We start from the raw sequence: 18,880 nt of genomic DNA, 5'->3' as shown, positions 1-18,880 counted from the left end.
ATTCACCTGCATGAAGTTTCTCCTTTTCCTGCACCTCTGGGAATTATTTCATATATAATTTCATATATATACAATTATTCCATATATTCCCTGTATATATACATGGCGGGAGGGAGAGAGGGAGAAGGAGAGAGAGAAGAATGAGAGAGAATCCTCGACGCGTTGCCTCCCGGTAGGTGCCCTGACCCTTCGGTTTGCCAGACGCGTGACTGAGGCAGGAGATAGTCAGGAGTGAGAAAATTCCAGAGGCTCCCCTGGACTAGAACAAGGGGCATCAATACAGGACAGAGGCCCTGTTCTAAGACCGGCTCTCCCTGCTTTCTGGAAAAGCGCTGAATCATGGTGAATCATGCGGCACCGGCGCAGAAGATGCTACTGACCCCAGCTTCATTATAATAGCGTTATAATAAATTAGCATTATGGGAACCCTCTCCCCTGGTGGGCAATCAAGGAAAATCATGGGAGACCGCATGCACAGTAGCTTAAAAGTAATGTAACTGTTTGTCCATGTGCAATAAAAGCCCACCAACACTAGCCAGGAAATATCCGTCCTGTAAGAATAGAATCCCTCGGGCCACTGAGGGTCAATCTCTGCTCGGAGTTGGCTGGCTGCCGTGTTCTGTGGTGTATATTATTGCTTAATAAATCTGCTTCGGAGCTCTTTGCTATAAACTGTGTGTTCGCTTCAATTCATTGCACGCGATCACCAAGAACCTGGTTACCCGTGCTCACCTGCGACAAAGCTATTTTTCCCCTTCTCAGAATGTCCTCTTTGGGAGGATGTCGCTTGCACAGCATACATGGGGGTGGGGGTGGGGCGGATCGGGTCAGGGATTAACACCCTCTCTAAATGGTGTATGAGTAATTAGAATTCTGTAAGGAAGATGTACCTCTTCTTACCATTAATTCATTTAATCACTTATTAGAGCAGAATGAACTCTAATACATTTAGTTTATACTCTAAGTTGAATCTAATACTACGTATTTTATTTTGTTGCGCCGATTGTTCCAAATTTGGCCCCGGGGAGCTTTCAGATTCACGGGCGCGTCCTTTCCTGGGCCTCCCCACCTTTATTTTTTTGAGCATTCCTTGCTTCCGTCGCGACGGGGGCCCCAGGCTCAGCTTCTGTGTATCCCTGCTCCAGTTCGAGTGCGTGAGGAGCCCGGATCGGGGACGGGCTTTCGAAGGAAGGACGCAGACGACCCCTCTTTGGCTGAAAATTCAGCGTGCACTGGAGCAGGGCTGAAGATGCGCAGACCCCGCCCCTCGGCTCCTCCTTCGGAAACCCCAGGCTCGCCCGGGCACAGCCGCGGGTCCAAGCCTGCGTGCGCGGGCCGGGAGTGCGCATGCGTACCCCTGGCGAGGAGGTCGGGTGGGGGCGCGGGAGGGCGGTCAGAGCGCAGGCGCGCAGCGGGCCGGGCCGTGGGTTTCCCTGGCGACCTTGCGCTCATCTGCTTGGAGTGCGACGGCGGCCGCCGGGATATTCGCAGGTAAAAGCCCCGTCGGGTCTGGGCAGTCCCGGACTGCCGTGGGCTCTGCCGCTCCCCCGCGCCCCATCGGAGGGGTCCGGCCCGCGCCCTGTCCCCATCCCCACCCCTCCGGCCCTGCTCCCCGAGCAGCTGGTCCCCGCGCCCCCGCCTCGCAGGGGCTGCCGGGCGGCCGCCGTTTCCCGGGTCCGGGTCCCCAGGGGAGGGTCGGCGAGCGGGGGCACCGCCTCACTGTCTTTCCGCCGGTCGGCGGGGCAGCTGGCGTTCGCTGGCGGGCCTGCCGCCCTCCGCGCCGTCTTCCGCGCGCTCGGTTTTGCAGTATTCGTAGCTTTAGGTGCGCGATTGCACATCATTTCGAGAGAATCTTTTTTTCCGCCTTTCAGTCTCTCACCGACGAGGTTGGGAACTCCGGAGGAGGTCAGGGATTTTTCTTTCGCGTTGGCACAGCAGTTTTTATTTTTATTTTTATTTTAATCTCAAAGGTAGAGTAATTTACATAGAGGAGGCTTCATAAGTGAGCAAATAATAAAAGTTCCAGTTTTTCAAGGTGGGTGGAGGAAAGAGTTAAGTTGGGAGGATCATACAATACGCAAATGATGTATTGTAGAATTGTACACCTGAAACCTAGATAGTTTTATTAACTAAGGCCTCACCCCCCCCCCATACGTTCAATTTTAAAAAATCTAGGGGAAGATGGTTAATTCCAAGCGCCTTTTACTCCTGGGCCCTGAGAATCTGCTTGGCCACTGCGCGAGGGAGGGCGCTTGGATTTCGAGGAGGAAAATTCCAACCCAATACATACTGTCTCTTCTTTATCAACTTGTGTGTCCGTGAGCACTTGGATTACTTCTATGTCTTGGCTACTGTAAACGTTGCAGCGACCACAGGGGTGCATTTAATCTTTTGAATTAGTGTTTTGGGTTTCTTTGGATAGATTCCCAGAAGTGGAATCGCAGGGTCCGAAGGCAGACCCATGTTTAATTTTGTGAGGACCCTCCACGCTGCCTTCCCCAGTGGCCGCACCCGTCCGCGTTCTCAACTACAGCGCGCCGCGGCTCCCTTTCTCCACGTCCTTGCCAGCGCTTGATTTATTGATAGCGATTCTGGCAGGCGGGAGGTGCTGTGATACCTCATTGTGGTTTTAATTTGCCTTTCCCGGCTGATTAGTGAAGTTGCTGGGAGTTTTTGATTACTGCTTTGATTTCGTTAGTTAGAATCGTCTACTCAGATTTTCTTTCTTCTTGATTCGGTTTTCGAAGATTGTGTTTCTTGGAATTTATCCCTTTCTTTTAGGTTGTCCAGTTTGCTGGCGTGTAATTGTAGCATTTTCTTACAATCCCTTGTGCTTCTGTGGTGTCAGTTGTCACTTCTCTTTCATTTCTGATTTTTTTTAAAATTTGGGTCCTCTCTCTCTTTTTCAGATGAGTCCGGTTAAAGGATTATCAATTTTGGTGGCCTTTTCAAAGAACCAACTCTTGGCTTCACTGATCTTTTATATATTTTTTAGATTCTATCTGTTTAAGATCTTTATTTCCTTATGTTACTTGGCTATATAACTATTTAAAGGGTATATTCTCCTGTTGGAGTGATCCTTTTATTATTACCAAATCAATGTCTCTTAAAGCCTTTGTTTGAAAGCCTGTCTTGTTTGATATTAGTATAGCTTCTCCAGCTTTTTTTTCCTATCTGCTTGAAATATCTTTTCCATCCCTTTACTTTCAGTCTGTGTGTGTCTTTGGATCTGAAGGGGGTCCCTTGTGGGCAGCATGTGTATGTGTCTTGTTTTTTATCCATTCAGCTAGCCTATGTCTTTTGCTTGGAGCATTTAATCTATTTACATTTAAATGACTATTGATAGATATGTATCATTGCCATTGTGTTATTCATATTTATGTTCCCTTTATTTTTTCCATCTTCGTAAAGAAGTCCCTTTAACATTTTTCATATTCGGTGGTGGTGAACTCCTTTAGCTCTTTCTCGCTTGGCAAGCCCTTAGCTCCCCTTCGGTTCTGCACGGGAGCCGGGACGGTGGACCCGTCTTGGCCCGAGGGCCCCGCTTTCGTGACTGACTGTGGTGAGCCAGCCCTTCTGGCCTGCGAAGTTTCTTCAGAGGCATCAGCTGACCGTTGTATGGGGGCTGCCCGGTAGGGAACTCTCTGCTTTTCTCCTGCTGCTCTGAAGATTCTCTCTTTACCTTTAACTTTCGGCACTTTAATTATGATGGGCCTTGCTGCGGGCCTCCTTGGGTTCCTCTTGTTCCAGACTCTGTGCTTCCTGGGCCTGTGTGCCGTTTGCCTTCACCAGGTGAGGGAAGTTTCCAGTCATTATTTCTTCAAATGGGTTCTCAGTCTTTTGCCTTCTCTCTTCTCCCCCTGGTGCCTCCAAGATGCAGTTGTTGTTATGCTTGATGTGGGTCCAGTGGTCCCTTAAACTATCCCCACTTTTTAAATTCCTTTTTCTCTTTGCTGCTCTGATTGGGTGCTTTCAACTACCGTGTGTTCCAAATCATTGGTTTGATGCTTTGCTTCATCCAATACTCTGCTGATTCCTCCTAGCTTATTCGCCATTTCAGTCACTGTGTTTTTCATTTCCGGCTGGTTCTCTTTTATGGCATCTCTGTCCTTTTAGGGTTGCTATCTCTTTGCTGAAGTTCTGAGTTCCTCGAGCGCATCATTGTAGGCGTTGCTGTGAACTCTGGATTTGGTGGATCGCTTCCCTCTGTTCTGTTTAGTTCTCTGTGCGGAGCTTTGTCCCGTTCTTTCCTTTGGAGCCTGTTTCTTTGTCTCCCCGTCTCGGCGGCCTCCTGTGTTCGTTTCCACGGACGATGTGGATCTGCGGTGTCTCCCAGCCTTGTGGGGGCGGCGCCTTGGTATGCGGTGGGTCTGCTGTGGGCCCCGTGGTTCAGTCCTCCGGTCCCTTGAGCTGGGGCCCTGCAGGGTCTCCTGTGTGGGTGGTGTGCGCCCTCCTGTGGCAGTCGGGCCTTGGTCGTTGGTGGCCCTCAGGCGGGCTGACCGTGGGGACTGGCTGCGGCCACAGGGCGGGAGCTGCTGTGCGGGGCCCGTGCCCACAGCGGGGTCTGGGGCTGTGGGCTTCCCTACGGGTATGCCACTCGCGCAGCGAGTTGGGCGCTGCTCTGGCGCGGTTGGAAGCCAGCCCCGGCGCGTTGGTTCTGGGGCCTCTTGGGAGAGACTGAGGAGCAGGGCCACGCCAGGCGCGGCCGGTGTCCCGCCCCGGGCTGCCCGCCTGGGGCCTGTGCCGGGTCTGGCTGTGTGGCAGGGGCCAAGCCGCCAACCCGGGCCGGCTGCCACCGGTACTGGGCCTGGGGCAGGTTAGCTGAAGGCCCGAGGCCCCGGAGACCCGCAGCCGCAGGCCTGTAAGGCGCCGCCGCCGGGAGGGCCTCAGGAAGAGCCTCCGGGGGTAGGCCAGGTGCGAGAGGGGGGTCTCTGCGACCACGAGGGTGGGGCAGGCGGTGCTCACAGGCCGATGCAGGTTTGGACTCTGCGCCCGGCGGGCCTGAGGCCGCTCAGCAGGTCGCAGGGTGCGCAGAGGCCGGCTGCCACCCTCCTGGGGCCTGTGGGGGAGGGTCTGACACGGGGAGGGAGGTGGCTGAGCCGGGCAGGGGGGGGGGGAACCTTGCCCCGAGGCCACACCAGCCCCATTGTCCTGCGTGTCTCTGGCGCCAGCTGCAACTTGGCTGCATGCGTGGGTGTGGGGCTCACCCATCCTGTGTCCCTGCCCCTCCTACCAGCTGGGAAGTGGCTTTTTTGGCATATTTTTAGCATCGGACTCCTGTCCAGCCAGACTTCAGAGGGTTTTTTCAGTGGCTGCGCTCTGATGCAGCTGTAATTTCAATGTGGTCACGGGGCGGGGGTGGGGGTGCGCCGCGCCCGCGCCCGGCTGTTGTGCCTGGAGCCCCCTAGTCGAGGGCCGCTCCAGGCAGAAGCTGAGCTTGGGGACCGGGGTGAAGCTGAGTTCTCGCGTCTGACTCACTGAGTTCCTGACATCGTCTTGCCTGGATCATCCCTAACTGGTCACCTGAATCAGCTGGTTTGGGGAACTAAGATTCTGCAAGAGGCCTTGAGGTTATGAGTCAGTGATCTAATCGGTAAAGTAAAAGGGGAACCAGACATCTTGTGACAGTTTTCACTGCTTAAGCCCTCATTCCTTTGTGTGTAGCCAGCTCCGTTTTTCTATTATCTCAAGTGAAACGCACTTGTAAACATTTTTTCCCGGAACTTGCTGTACAGCGAGGCCTCCAGTGGCCCGAAGTCGAGTCCAGGTCAGCGGCTGCATTTCCTCTCATTGACATCCTCGAGCCCGGCTGCCTGAAAAGCGGGAGATGCAGCCACACCGCAGGGACACGCCAAAGCCAACGCGGGCGCACTGTCTCCCCTCAGATGGTGATCGCTGATGCGTACAATCAGCGGCCAATCATCCGACGACAGGAAATCGGGATCCCGGGCTTTGTCTGGAGCCCTGCTGCTTCTAAGAAGCTCTGGCCTTGTAGGCTGGTATCGGCCCTGGGAGCACCGGAGCCGAGCACGGGACACCAGTGTGTTGGGCCCTTCCCGGACCAGCAGCTCCTGATCTCGGTGCACCTGGTCGGACATTTTGACCGACTCTCGGGAGCAACAGCGCACACAACCAAGTTAACGTCAGGCATCGCTAGAGACTTAAAAAAACATCGCAGAAATTCAGGAAACTCCATGCCATTCCTCCACATTTTTGGACTGTTCACTGGGCTTCACGGCCACTGGCAGAGAGCTGGGTGGCCGCGCCGCAGACAGTGTGTCTGTGCCGGGTCTGCGGAGCTCCCCGCACCTGCTGGGAGCACCTGGGCCTGTTCCCAGCTGCTTGCTTTTTCACGTGAACCACAGACTAAGAATTCACGTCATGAAGGGAGGAGGTTTTAGTCAGAACACCTCCAGTTTCCTGCTCTGGGGGAACGTATCACCGGAGAGCTGTGACATTCCACTGCCCGGCCTCTTAGTTTCTAGTGTAACTTGCTGCGTCGGCTGCAGCGGAAGCTACGCAAAAGCAGGGGTTCTGGCGTGGTCACTTCTAGTCCCCGGTCGCACTCCAAGGCGGAGCACGTTGTAGATGCTCAAAGGGTATTTGTTGAATGAAAATATAATGGTATTATTTCTCCGTCTCAAATCATTTTGGAAGTAAATGATCATTTTGGGATGTTTAAGGCTGCACGTTTGTAGGAAACCAGTTCAACACAGTTTAAATCATGAAAAAACCAATCATTTTGCTGCACAGGTCGGCTGAGTCTGTGGTTCCACAGAGTTCGCTTTTCTGTCTCACAGCCCCTTGCCCTACACCCTTGCTCCCTCCTCATCACAAAGTGGCTGCAGGCAGCGGGGAGCGGCGTCTGCATCCCCTGGAGGGAAGGGGAGAGGCTGAGTGCCGGTCCCCGTGCTGTGTGAGCACCGAAAAGCCTAAGAGTGTGGCCGGAAGGTGGGGAAGGATGCAAAACTCCTCTCCTTTGTTGGCGAGGTCACACAGCGTGAATCGGCAGGGATCGCAAGGAGGTTAGAACCTTCCGAGTGCGAGACTTTGGAGAGGCTGGAATTTCAGATGAGTAAAAGCTCCGTGGAGCTCTTTTCCTAAAGGCTTGGAGACAGGCAAGAATTCAGCCATACCTCCACCTGGGAAAAATTAAATGAGGGCGACCCACTTGCTCTTGTGAGGGGCCCCCTTAGGCTTTTGCTCTGTTTTTCCAACCGGAACCCAGCTCCCCTGGGAAAATACCTAAAAATGCCGAAGCAGGAAACAGAAGTGGCCTGGTACCTCAGCCTCCAATTAGTATCTGTTGATTTCAAAAAAACAGGATGTAACACATGCACATTGTTAAAATTTTTTAAATAGTGCAGCAGGGTGTGATAGCACTGAATCGCCACCTTGTCTTCTGAGACAGTCGCGGCATCGCTGCCCTCGTAGACCCGTGGCGTGGGTGCCAGCTTCTCGGGTTCCTTCCAGAACGCAGCTGTGCGGCGTCGGCCGTCCCCTCGGGCCGCGGCCTGTTGGCACGAGGACCTGCCCGCGGGCGGGCGTCCCCAGCAGTCCTGCGCCCCGGTTGGAGCCGGGGGAGCCGCGCCAGTGGGCGTGGCTGCCACGACGCGCGTGCGTTGGGGAGCCTCTGCGCCTGCGCGAGGGGTTGGCGGAGTCGGAGGGCGTGACCGCGGAGGATTTCGGTGCCGGTGGCGTCCGCTCCCGGGGGCCTGCAGGTTTGCCTTCCCGGCGTCGCACCTTCTCCTCTCTGGGCGCCCGCTCTTTTCATTTGTGCCGATCTGATGGGACTCTCAGTGGCTGGTGTTTTGTGTTTGGCCTGTTCAGCTGAGGGAAATGAGTTTCCTGGGGTTTTTTCCCTGTTCCTGCGGGTTTTCCTGAGCTGCCGAGCGATTGCCGTTTTCTGTCCCCTGTGAGCTTTGTAAGCGAAGGGAGTCGACTCAGGGCAGCCTCGTGGCTATAAACGTTCTTTCTTAACCTTTTCTTGGTCTTAACCTTTTTTTTTTTTTTTTGGTTCTTCATGCTTTTATTTTTAAGGGTTAAATCTATCGAACTTTTCTCCCTGATTTTCAGGCGCTCTGCCCTGACCTGGCAACGGCACCTGCGGACAGACGCGCGCACCTGACTGCGCGTGTGTGGAGTCGCCTGGGCGCCCCAGGGAGGAGCGAGGCCGCGGGACGTCAGCGCGCAGGACGCCGGGTACGTCAGGGGCAGCCACGCTCGCCGGCAGGGCTGACTCTTGCTGGGCGTGGGCTGCCGGGGGCGCCGGGGTGGAGCCTGAGCCCCCAGTGGGAGCGCGGTGGGGTTGTGCTGGCCCCGCTGAGGACAAACGGTGTTCGGTCAATGCCAGGTGGCCAGGGAGGTGGAGTGGCTTCGGTCCCTCCCTCCGCTGACCCTGAAGGGGGTGAGGATGGAGACTCAGGCTCGCGGCTGTCATTTTGTGATATAATAAGAGACGTGTGAACGCCTAGAACCCTGGGCCTTCCTGGGAGGTAAGGGGCCGGGCACACCTCGCTGTTCCCACGGAACCCCTTTCAGACACAGCCAAGCCGGCGCTAGCGCGGGGCAGGGGGGCCCCAGGATGCAGGGCGGGCTGCTCGCCAGTGGCGCCCGCCTTGTGCCCCTCCCGGGATCTCCACAGACACGGAGGCCCGTCACCAGTGAACACCCCTGGAACCTGCTGAACAGCCCCCCAGGACAGGGGCCGAGAGCGTCTGTGGTGGGGGGCACATCGAGGCTGGGGGTGGGAGCTGGCCCTGGGCTCCAAGACCGACTCGGGGGTTCGGGTCGGGTTTGGGTTGATTCGGGAGACGCCCCGTCGGGCCCTGGAGCTGGGGATTGGGTACCGGTGTGGGAAGCCCCGCCCACGGGGTGTCGGACTGCGTGGAGCGGTTCTGACGCTGCTGGCTTCTCCCCCAGGTGCGCGTGCGCGTGCGCGATGGCCTGCGTCAAGAGCGGGTGGCTGCTGCGGCAGAGTGAGTACGGCTGGGCCCGGGGCGGGGCGGGCGCGGCCTGGGCGCTGTCTGTGTGAAAGCAAAACGGGGGAAAGCCGGTCGCTGCCGCCACCCTGGTTTCCTGCCGGGATTCCCAGGGATCCCCGGCCGTCTCAGCACAGGTGGAGCGCCCGTGGGTGGTCGGGCGGCGGCCTCCCCGGCGGCCTCCCCTGCGGCCTCTGCGCTCGCGGCGGGCTTCGCCCCGACCCTCGCCCCGACCCTGCTGGCCGCCGAGGCTCGGCCGCCGCTCTCGGCGGGCCGATGAGCGGTGTCCGCGGCGGCCAAGGCAGGGAAACGGCTTGGGTAGAGGGTTGGATAGAGATGCGGTGCATGCAGACAACGGAACGCCGCGCAGCCACAGAGAGAGTAACTACTGCCGTTTGTAACGACAGACGTGCACCTTGAGAATATCATGCGAAGTGACGTAAGTCAGACAGAAAAGGTTAAGAATCATGTGATTTCACTCATCTGTGGGATATAAAACAAAGCAACAAATGAACAAGCCAGGAAAACAAAAACTCATGGACACAGACAACACCGTGGTGGTGACCAGAGGGAAGGGGGCGGGGGTCGTAAAGACCAAAGGGGTCGAATACCCGGCGACGGAAGAGTTGGCTTTGGGCGGTGGGCGCACAGTGCACGCAGCTGGGGCGGAAGGAGGTTCACCGTTGTTTGTATGGGGAACAATGCAGTAACAACAGTAATCCGGGAGCGGCCTCTGCTTCGTGTACTCGCAGCTGTAAACCTACTCTGGCCAATCTCTGCGTGCAGATGACCTTCCATGGAACTGTGCGCCTGAAACCTGTGTGACTTTATTAACCTGTGTCACCCCGAGAAGGTTAAAAACCACTGGGGAACTTGGAGCGGGCGGTGCTCTCCGGTCCTGTCCGCATGCCGCCGGCAGCCCCGGGAGCTGGGATGGGCTCGGACGGGTGCAGGGGCCTGGCGAGCCCAGGGCGGCTCCCTTCGTTGCTGCTCCCGCGCTGAGCTCACAGCCAGCCTTCCCCGCTGTGTCCCAGGCACCATTCTGAAGCGCTGGAAGAAGAACTGGTTCGACCTCTGGTCCGACGGTCACCTGATCTATTACGACGACCAGACCCGGCAGAGCGTGGAGGACAAGGTGCACGTGCCGGTGGACTGCATCAACCTGCGCTCGGGGCTGCAGTGCCGGGGTGAGCGCCTGCCGCGGTCGGCTCCCGCCGCTCCCTCCTCGCCGCTCTCTGTGGCCTTGAGTCCTTCCTGACCCCCTGCGTTTGCTCACAGGCCCCGGGGCGCTTCCCTGAGGGGAGGTGGCCGCAGTCGGCCCGGTGGTTGGAACGCATTCATTCTTCCTCCGAGTTAGACCCACGAGCCCACGCTCCTTCCCCTCTCGTGGAGGAGGTGGTGGAGATTTCAGGGACCTGGGCGTTGGGACCGCAGGAAACGGGCCGCCCTAGGCGGGGCCGGTGTGTGACCCGGAGCCGGCATCTTCAAGTCTGATGCCTTGGGTTCCTGGACTTAGCCCTTCCTCCCCGTTTAAAGGGTTTGATTGGTAGCAGGCGCAGAGCTTTCTGCCTCTGGCGGACGGCGCGGGCAGACAGCCCTGCTGTCGGCGCGTGGCCCTTCGGAGTGGAGTTTGCCGCAGGGAGCACTGGCCTCTGACCCCCCGCCGGCCGTCACACACAGGCGCCCGGGGCTCCGAGAGCGCGCACAGAGGCACTAGAGGCCCGGTCTCACCTTCGGAGCGGAGCGGGGGTCTAGTCTGATGCTTCCTGTGTATGAAGTCAGCAAGTGTTGCTGTCGTACGCTTTGTAATAGTTTTAATTGTGTGGGGCTTATTTTTCTAACGTCCGGGCCATTCTCTGTGTCTGCGTGTGGGTGCCCCCTACTCAAGGCTAGTTCCTCCCGCGGGCGGTGGGTTAGCGCAGAGCTGTTCCGCACGTGACGTGCTGGGAAGTACTGGTGCTTTGTCTGTCTGAGCTGTTAGATAAGAAGAAATCCTTCAAGGGATGGTGGGGGGTGGGGGGTGGGTGGGGGTGTGTGTGTGTGTTCCTTTATTCTACTGTTGTGCTTATTTCTCATAGATATTCAGCCTCCAGATGGGAAGCCGAAAGACTGTATGTTGCAGATTGTTTGCCGAGACGGGAAGACCATCAGTCTTTGCGCAGAAAGCCCAGATGACTGCTTGTAAGTTTTGTTTCTTAGAAAGTGTTTACTCTTAAAAAGTATTTTGTTTTAATTTCCAGTTGCCAGGAAGGGGAGAGAACGGGAGTGGGGCTTTCCTTGGCTGCCGATTGGGGGTCTCCGAGGGCGTGGGGGGCGGCGTGTGGGCCCTGCTGCCCCCGGTGGCCGCCCCGCGTGCCTGCGCCCTGTGCCTGTGTCCGGCCTGGGTGGCGGCCGTGCAGTGTGGCACAGCATCCCCGCGGGCTCTCCTTTTCCCTCGCGGGGTGCACACCGGTGATGGGCATAACTGAACGGGTTAAGCCTCGTACTTTTTACGGAGGTGCCTTTTTCAGGAGCCCTGACATCTGTGTGATGCCGGCCGGCCCTCCTCTCGGCTCTCACGCCCGTCCCGTCTCTGAACGAGGCTCAGGAGCTGCAAGGAGCCTGTCCTCGGGGGCGCTGGTGTGCGGCCAGAATCTGGAACGCACCCAGCAAATGGCACTTGGGAAGGGGGGGTTTCTTCTTTTTTCTGGTCCACTCAGCAGCGCTGCACGCGTTAATGTGGAACATCACAATGATGCATTAACAGAGGTGGTTACAATATTCACGTGTACAGGGCGAGGCAAAGGAGGCTGGCAGTTGTGAGTGCCTGAAACACGGAGTTTATTCCTATGTTGTTTATTAGTGATGGTGTTTTCCACACGAATGGCTGCACACCTGCTTTGCGCCCTGCCCTGTACATGTGAACGCGGGGCAGGCGCTCCGACCCGTCAGCCTGCTGGGTTTTATGAAAATACAACGTGAATACAAATGTTTTAGTAGAAGGTGGGGCATTTCTTACAGGAATAGAAAAACAATTCTAAAATTTGTGTGGAACCCCGAAGCAGTCCGAACAGCCCAAGCAGCATTGAGAGAGGAGAACAAGGCCAGAAATCACACTCCCTGATCTCAGAATGTATCCTGAGGCCGTAGTAATCAAAACGGTGTGGCGCTGGCGTAAAAACAGGCCCACCGGCCCAGGGACAGAGCCCAGGGCCTGGAAGCCCCCCTGCAGGTGCGGGCAGCGGGCATCTCACGGGGGGGCCGGGGACGCTCGGGGCGGGGGCAGGACAGCCCTGTCGCGGGGGGGGGGGGCGCCCTGAACTGCAGCGCGACAGGGAGGCGCCGCAGGACGCAGGGCTTTTGTCCTGGAGCTCGGCAATGCTGTTCGGGGGTGGCACCAAAAGCACCGGCAACGGAAGCTGTGGTGGGAGAGCAGGGCCACGTGGAACCGAAAAGCGCCCGCACAGCGCGGGAGCCGCCGCCGCGGCGAGAGGGTGGCCTGCGGAGGGGAGAGGCCGGCCCCGGCCGCGCGGCAAGGGGCCGATGCCCAGGCACGCGGGGAGCTTGTGCAGCTCCGTGGCAGAGAAGGCAGTGCGGCGCAAAGGCGTGAAAGGGACTTGAGTGGACAGTCCTTTGACCCCTCACTTGAGGTTGGTGTATTGATTTTAGAGAGAGGAATGGGAGGGAGACAAATACCAGTGTGAGAGAGAAACAGCAGCTGGCCGCCCCTTACGTGCCCTGACCGGGGGCCGAGCCAGCAGCCTCTGGGTGCACAGGACAGTACCCCGCCCCACCGGGCTGCCTGCCAGGGCTTGAGAAGACAGTTTTCAGAAGCCAACAGGTGGATGGAAAGGTGCTCGACATCACTCACCGTCAGAGAAATGCAAGTCAAAGCCGCAGTCGCCTTGCACCTCTTAGGACGGCTGCGTCCGAGAGACCAAGGATAAGTTTCCCTGGGGACGTTGGGCGGAGGGAGCCCCCCACCCACCCCGTGCACGGTCCTGTGGGCACACAAGCGGACTAGTCACCGCAGACCCACCGTGGTGGCTCCTCGCGGAAGACGAGACACGGGGCCATGCCTGGCTCTGCAGCCCCGCGGCTGCGCGCGTGTCAGGGAGGTGAGGTGGCAGCAGAGGGCCCGGCCCTGCCCCCACTGTGCTCCGCGCAGCCTGGCCGGGCACCCACGACGAGGCAGCGAGCCTGGGTCTGCAGGAGGCGACGAGCGGGTGGCGGCAGGTCGCTGCGTGCCCGCGGTGGGAAGGGAGCCTGCTCTTCGCGCCAACACAGGGACCTCCGTGGAGGAAGCCAGAGAAAGACAAGCCCCGTGTACTTTCCGGAAAGGTGGAACCCAGGAAGCAGCCGGTGTAGGACAGAGCGGAATGCTGGGGGCAGGAGGCACTGATCTCGGGTGCGAGCTCACAGCTCGGAGGCGAGGGAGCCTCTGGGCTCCTGACGCTCGGTGAACAGTGCAGCGCACGCCGGGGTCGCGGGAGCAGAGCTCAGGCATCGTCACCGGAGGAGGTGGAGGGCGACCGTGGGCGGGGACAGGCGTGCACGTGCCGTGGTGATGGTTTTACCACACGTGTGTCACAGGATTTGTGTGCCTTAGGCACACATGCATGGCAGCTTCCGAGGCTGGCAGAAAAATGCCAGCCTTAGGCTTCATTGCGAAACACTGCTGCCCCCGGTCACGGCGCGTCGTGGCGCCGCGCAGCAGGTGGAGCAGGGCGCCGTGCGGTTCAGCTGGTGGTTCACAGTTGCTGGAAGGCAGACCACAAGCGGCAGTGTGGAGCGTGTGTGAATTGTCAGACATGGTACATATGACAGGCGTGTTTTTCACACGTGATGTATTTTTACTGCACTTATCAAATGAGTGGCCTTGTGGGTCGGTGGCCGGGCCGTGCGGCCGCTCCTGGGACAGGCCGCCTCGGGCCCTGGCCGGTGGGAGGGCCCTGAGCCCCGCGCTGCCGCCTCCGGTGATGCAGCCCCTCTCTCCCCTCCAGGGCCTGGAAGTTCACGCTCCAGGACTGCAGGACAAACACAGTGAGTGCCAGCCTGGGGCAGCCAGCAGGGACGTGTCCCCTGGACTCCCTGGGACACAGGACAGAGGGAGTGGGGCGGAGGGGGGGGCAGGCGGAGCTGGGGGGCGCCCCTGGTGGGCTGGAGCGAGCTGGACCTGCGGGTGGGGGGCAGAGGGGCCGGTTCCAGGGTGGCCTTCCAGAAACGTGCGTTTCTCGCAGAGGCGGCAGAGGCGGCTCTGACCGTTTGGCTGCGCCCCCTCCCGGTCCTGTCTCCAGCCCTGCCTCTGGCCTCGGAGGCCCCTGCCGCCACCAGCGCCGCTGGTGACGGGGCGGGGTGGGGCGTCACGGCTCCCTTGGCCTGCGGCGGCGGCTCCTTCGGATGGGTGCCCCCTTTTTCCCTGGGGCGGGGGAGCGGAAGGGGCAGCGGCGTGTGTGACGGGACAGGTGCCGGTGGGGCTCACTGCGCGGGGGCCCTGTCCCCCCCGTGGGCCGCGGGCTTGCTGCGCGCCTGCAGTTACGTTTCCCTCCACGCACGTCCTCTCCTCGGATGAAGCTGTGCGCGCTGATAACCCCCAAACCTCGGGGCAGGGTCGTTCTCTACAGGGGGGCCTTTTTCTTTTTTTTTTAAATCACATTTTTCTTTTCCACTGGGGAGTAATTTAAAAGAAGGATTTTTTTTTTAAAAAATGCAAGAAACATGCTGTGAGCAGAGTGTATGGCCGCTCCGTTTCAGACTAGGGGGCCTTTGGTGGCGAACGGCCAGACGGAGGAGTGGGTGCCCTCCCCACGGGCCTGGGTGCCATGGGGCCCGGGGCGGGGGACGGGGCCCTCCGCTGCCATTCAGTGCCTCCCAGCTGTTCTGCTGTTCAAAGGGAACATTTTTGTTTTAAAGGACTTTTCTAAATGAGAAGGACATGTGTGTACTGTCATGAGCGCCGCTGTGGCCGCTCCGTGGCGGCTCGCTGGCTTCCCTCTCTCTCCCCACAGGCTTACGTCGGCTCCGAGGTCGCCTATGAGGGCCCGGCCGTGGCCGCCCCGCCTCCGTACACGGCCTACGCCGCCCCAGAGCCCGAGGTAGGGAGCGCTTCCCCGCGCCGCAGGGCACAGGACACCACGGCCGGGGTCCCGGTGCCACTCACCTGTCTCTTTAAAAAGACAAGCAAAACTGGAGCTGGTATCCGAGAAATGAGAAATACATTCCGAACGCTTCTCTTTAAACAAATTCTCGCCATTTGCTGTCATAAAATAGAGCGAGCGCCCTGTGACCTTCGCGCTCACAGCTCGTCTCTAGGGCAGGCCCCGACCTGAGCCGTCGCAGTGGCGGCCGTGCTGGCAGCGCGGCTCCTACGGCTTAGAGTTTATACTTCACGAATTGCTTACATTCTGTGTCTAACCATAAGAAAACTGCTTTTAAAAAAGAAAGTAACCCTTAGAAAAATCGCATGCCCAATACCAAAGACCGCGGCGTGTGCTGTGGGCAGAGATGCTGGCCGGGTGTTCGGTTGGACGTGGAGAAGCTGCTGTGGTGGGCGCCGCCGCGCGCGTTTGATACTTAATTCTGAAGTTATCAGAGGTTCACAAGGGGGGCCGCGGTCGCTCCGGTGGGGGGAGCTCGTGCACGTGCGCCCAGCTCTGTCGTCGTGACACAGTAAGAGTGGCGAGAGCGGGCGTCTTTGATTTTTGTTCTTGGGGGAAAAGCTTTTAGCTTCCACCTCGGAGCCAGACGGCAGCCGTGGCCTGACACGCGTGGACGTCGCCACGTGGGGGTTCGGTCCCTTGGCGCCCGGCGCGCCCGGGGCCGTGTCTCCGAGCGGAGCCGGCCGCCGGCCGCCTCTGAGGCCCGCCTCTCTCCGCAGGCCTATGGCTACGGCCCCTACAGCGCGGCGTTCGCGCCGGGCCCGCAGATCGTCTACGCGGCCAACGGGCAGGCCTACGCCGTCCCCTGCCAGTTCCCCGCCGCAGGTGAGTCGGGCGCCCTGCGCGCCGCGCCGAGGGGGACGCGCCTCTCGGTGGGAGGGTCGCGGCTGGGTCGCGGGTGCTGGACCGCGAGGCCCTCTGCGCTGGGCTTTCCCCGTGGAGCGCTGGGCGGGGTCCCACCGCTTTGCCCGCTGGCGCGCCGGGCGTGGCTGGCGCAGCCTCCCGGCCGGGTTGTTACTGGGATGGGCGTCCGTTAAGACGCGACTCAACTCAGAGGCCCGTTTTAGGGGTGAGAGGCGTGCGTTCTCCCTTTTTTTTTTTTTTTTTTTTTTTTTTTTGCCTGCTGATAACCTCCCTCAAAACGGGCCCCTCCTGAGGCGATGATCCGCTTTGCAAGGGCAGCGGAGGCCCCGCAGGGCCGACCGTCCTGGGGGCTTCGGATGGGCGTCTCCCTGCTCCTCTGTGGCCGTGTGTGGAGGCCCACGGGGGTGACACCGAGTACAGCGTGGGTGCGCCCTGGGTGCGGTGGCGCGGTCCGCAGGGGCGTGTGGGGTCCGGGTGGGGACGGGGTCCCAGAGCCTGGGGAGAGACCGGCCTCCGAGGGCCGCGAGCCGAGCTGGGGCGGTGGGGCCGGGGCCGCCCTGCCCCCGCGTCGGGGGCCGGGCTTCTGGTGCCTCGGCGTCTAACTTGGCGGCCCCTCTCCGCACCTGCTCCTGAAATTCCGCGCGGCCCAGGCGGCGGGCGGTGCGGGGGTGGGAGTCTCCCTTTTCCGACGTGTTCCTGTCAAACTGAAAGCCAGTAAAATAGTGACGCGAAAAAGCGCAGTGTTTGTGCATTGGCTGGGCCTAGGACAGCCATTTGTATTTGAGTTATTTTCCGCATCCAAAACGAAATTTTCCTATTCATGATCTTACATTACTTTTTCCATTTTAGAATTTTACGTCTCATCCTCATAGTATATTGTTTGTTAGATATAGTGGTGGCTGCTCATTGCTTTCCTTTTTGCTGTTGTAGGGATGGCTTGCCCGTTGCTAGTCGTTTCCTTTCTTATTTCTGTTAAATGTCATAGGACACGCTTTTCATTCCTTTTTTAAAAAGATTTTATTTTTAGAGAGGGGAAGGAAGGAATATCCCTGTGCGGCTGCCCCTCGTGCGCCCCCTGGTGGGGACCCGGCCCACAACCCAGGCATTTGCCCCGCACTGGGAATTGAACCAGCCACCCTTTGGTTTGCAGGCCGGCGCTCAGTCTGCTGAGCCGCACCAGCCGGGGCTCATTTCTTTTTCTTTTTCTTTTTTTCATTTTCATTTCTGCTAAATCAGTATGTCAAAGGATGTAGACATTTTTGTGTTTTTTGACACCTTTAAGAAGTTATTTAGGTTTTCCCGTGCACAGGAGCAGGGACAGCGGTGAGACTGTCACTGGTCCGTCAGCAGCCTCGGCAGTTCCCGCACGGGGGCCAGTTCGGTTTCACCTCCTTGCCGCACCCCTGGACGATGTTGAGGGAAACACGGACTCCATGTCGTTCCCGTGGATGGGGCTGCAGTCGGTCCCGGGCCCGTGCACCGGTCCGCGCTGCCGCGGGGAGGTGGCCCGCTGCGCCCGCGCTGGGCGGTCTGCTGGCCTGCTGAGACGAGGGCACAGCCGTTGAGCGGCGGTGGTTGGTCTCTGTGAGCACGGCCGGCAGGGAGACGTCGTCGGATGGAATCAGATTCCCCTCCAACGGGCTGTGTGTCTTGCTCATGTGTCCTGGGCTGGGGGGCCGTCCAGCTCCAGCCCGGGCACCCCCGCCCCCGAGCCAGCCGCGGTCGGCCCGGGCTGCTCCTGACGGCGGGACGAGCGAGGTCCTGCCCACGGGCCTGTGGCGGGGCTCCCGGGGGTCGGAGGCCATCCTGCCCTTGACTTTCCTCGTGAAGAGGAGCGCGCTCACAGCGGCGCCCTGATAGGCGCGGTGCCGGGACCGAGGTGGGGCGTCGCGGCCTCATCAGGGCTCCGCTCTCTGGTCGTGTTTGGGACCTCGGACCCAGGGAGGCCGAACACCTGGATTTCTGGTAGCGCAGCAGCGAGGGGCTCTCACAGGGCCGGGCCGGTCCCGCCGCTGGCGGTGGCAGACAGCGGGAGTGTCCACAGCCGCTCCCCACCCGCCCCCGCTGTCCAGAGGCGGCCGAGGCCTGGGCCGTGACCGTGGCTGCTCGCAGCAGGGGTCCCCGTCGGGCGAGCGGGGCTGCGGGACAGGACAGACTGCTCAGGCGCCTGCTTCTCTCTCTCCAGGATTCTACGGACAGCAGCCCGCCCACCACGTCGTCGTCCGAGAGCGGCGCCCGGGCAGTGACGGCGACCTGGCGCTGGGCATGCTGGCCGGGGCGGCCACGGGCATGGCCCTGGGGTCCCTGTTCTGGGTCTTCTAGGCCCTGCAGCTGCCGGGCAGGCCTCCCCTGCCCATGCGCAGCCGTGTTGCTGGCAGGCGTTTCAGTGTGTGATCCATGTTCTCAATAGTCTCTTTAATCGTTCTTTTGAAAGTAGTGATGTCATAACTATAACTCGTCCGCATAAGGACCAGAGACCACAGCCGACACACAGACTCTTTGGGGGCACCAGCCGGTTCCGCTGGCTCCTTGGGGAACCCCTGGAGGACGGGGCTTGAGTGGCCGTGTTGGAAGGCACTGGGGGGAGGCGAGTGCACGAGGGGTCGTCGCCAGGTGCCCGGCTGGCCGTGCGGAGAGGCGCGAGCACGTGGGAGACTGTGGCGGGAAGACCAGCTAGGCCTCCTTGGGGTGAAGGGCGAACTTTCAGACCTCAGACCAGAACTGGCCTCGTTCCTTCCGGCGCTGCAGGCTGGCGAGCCACCTGGGGACGTCCCCGAGGCCGTGGGTGACAGCTTGTGGCCTGTGGGGCTTGCAGACCTCGGGCAAGGCTGGCTGACTACCCCGGGGGGCAGTCCCCGCTTTGAAAATACAAAGCTTGTTGGGCCTGGTCTGCCTCCC

At 59.5% G+C, this 18,880-nt stretch overlaps 1 protein-coding gene across 1 annotated transcript; it reads left to right on the top strand.

The window, feature by feature from the left end:
• The first annotated feature begins 1,370 nt into the window (after positions 1-1,370).
• On the top strand, positions 1,371-18,453 carry PLEKHB2 (pleckstrin homology domain containing B2). Its single transcript, XM_054586579.1, has 9 exons — positions 1,371-1,491; positions 8,077-8,202; positions 8,923-8,978; positions 10,016-10,168; positions 11,060-11,162; positions 13,964-14,003; positions 14,969-15,055; positions 15,838-15,943; positions 18,168-18,453. The coding sequence occupies exons 3-9, from the start codon at positions 8,942-8,944 to the stop codon at positions 18,302-18,304; spliced, it is 663 nt and encodes a 220-aa protein (XP_054442554.1). The 5' UTR covers positions 1,371-1,491; positions 8,077-8,202; positions 8,923-8,941; the 3' UTR covers positions 18,305-18,453.
• The last annotated feature ends 427 nt before the right edge of the window (positions 18,454-18,880 follow it).

Source organism: Pteronotus mesoamericanus, unplaced genomic scaffold (genome assembly GCF_021234165.1).
Source record: "Pteronotus mesoamericanus isolate MK-2021 breed Mesoamerican mustached bat unplaced genomic scaffold, CSHL_Meso_final contig_94, whole genome shotgun sequence".
Lineage (NCBI taxonomy): Eukaryota > Metazoa > Chordata > Mammalia > Chiroptera > Mormoopidae > Pteronotus > Pteronotus mesoamericanus.
Note: the sequence above shows the minus strand (reverse complement) of the source record. Positions and strands in the feature narration are given on the sequence as shown.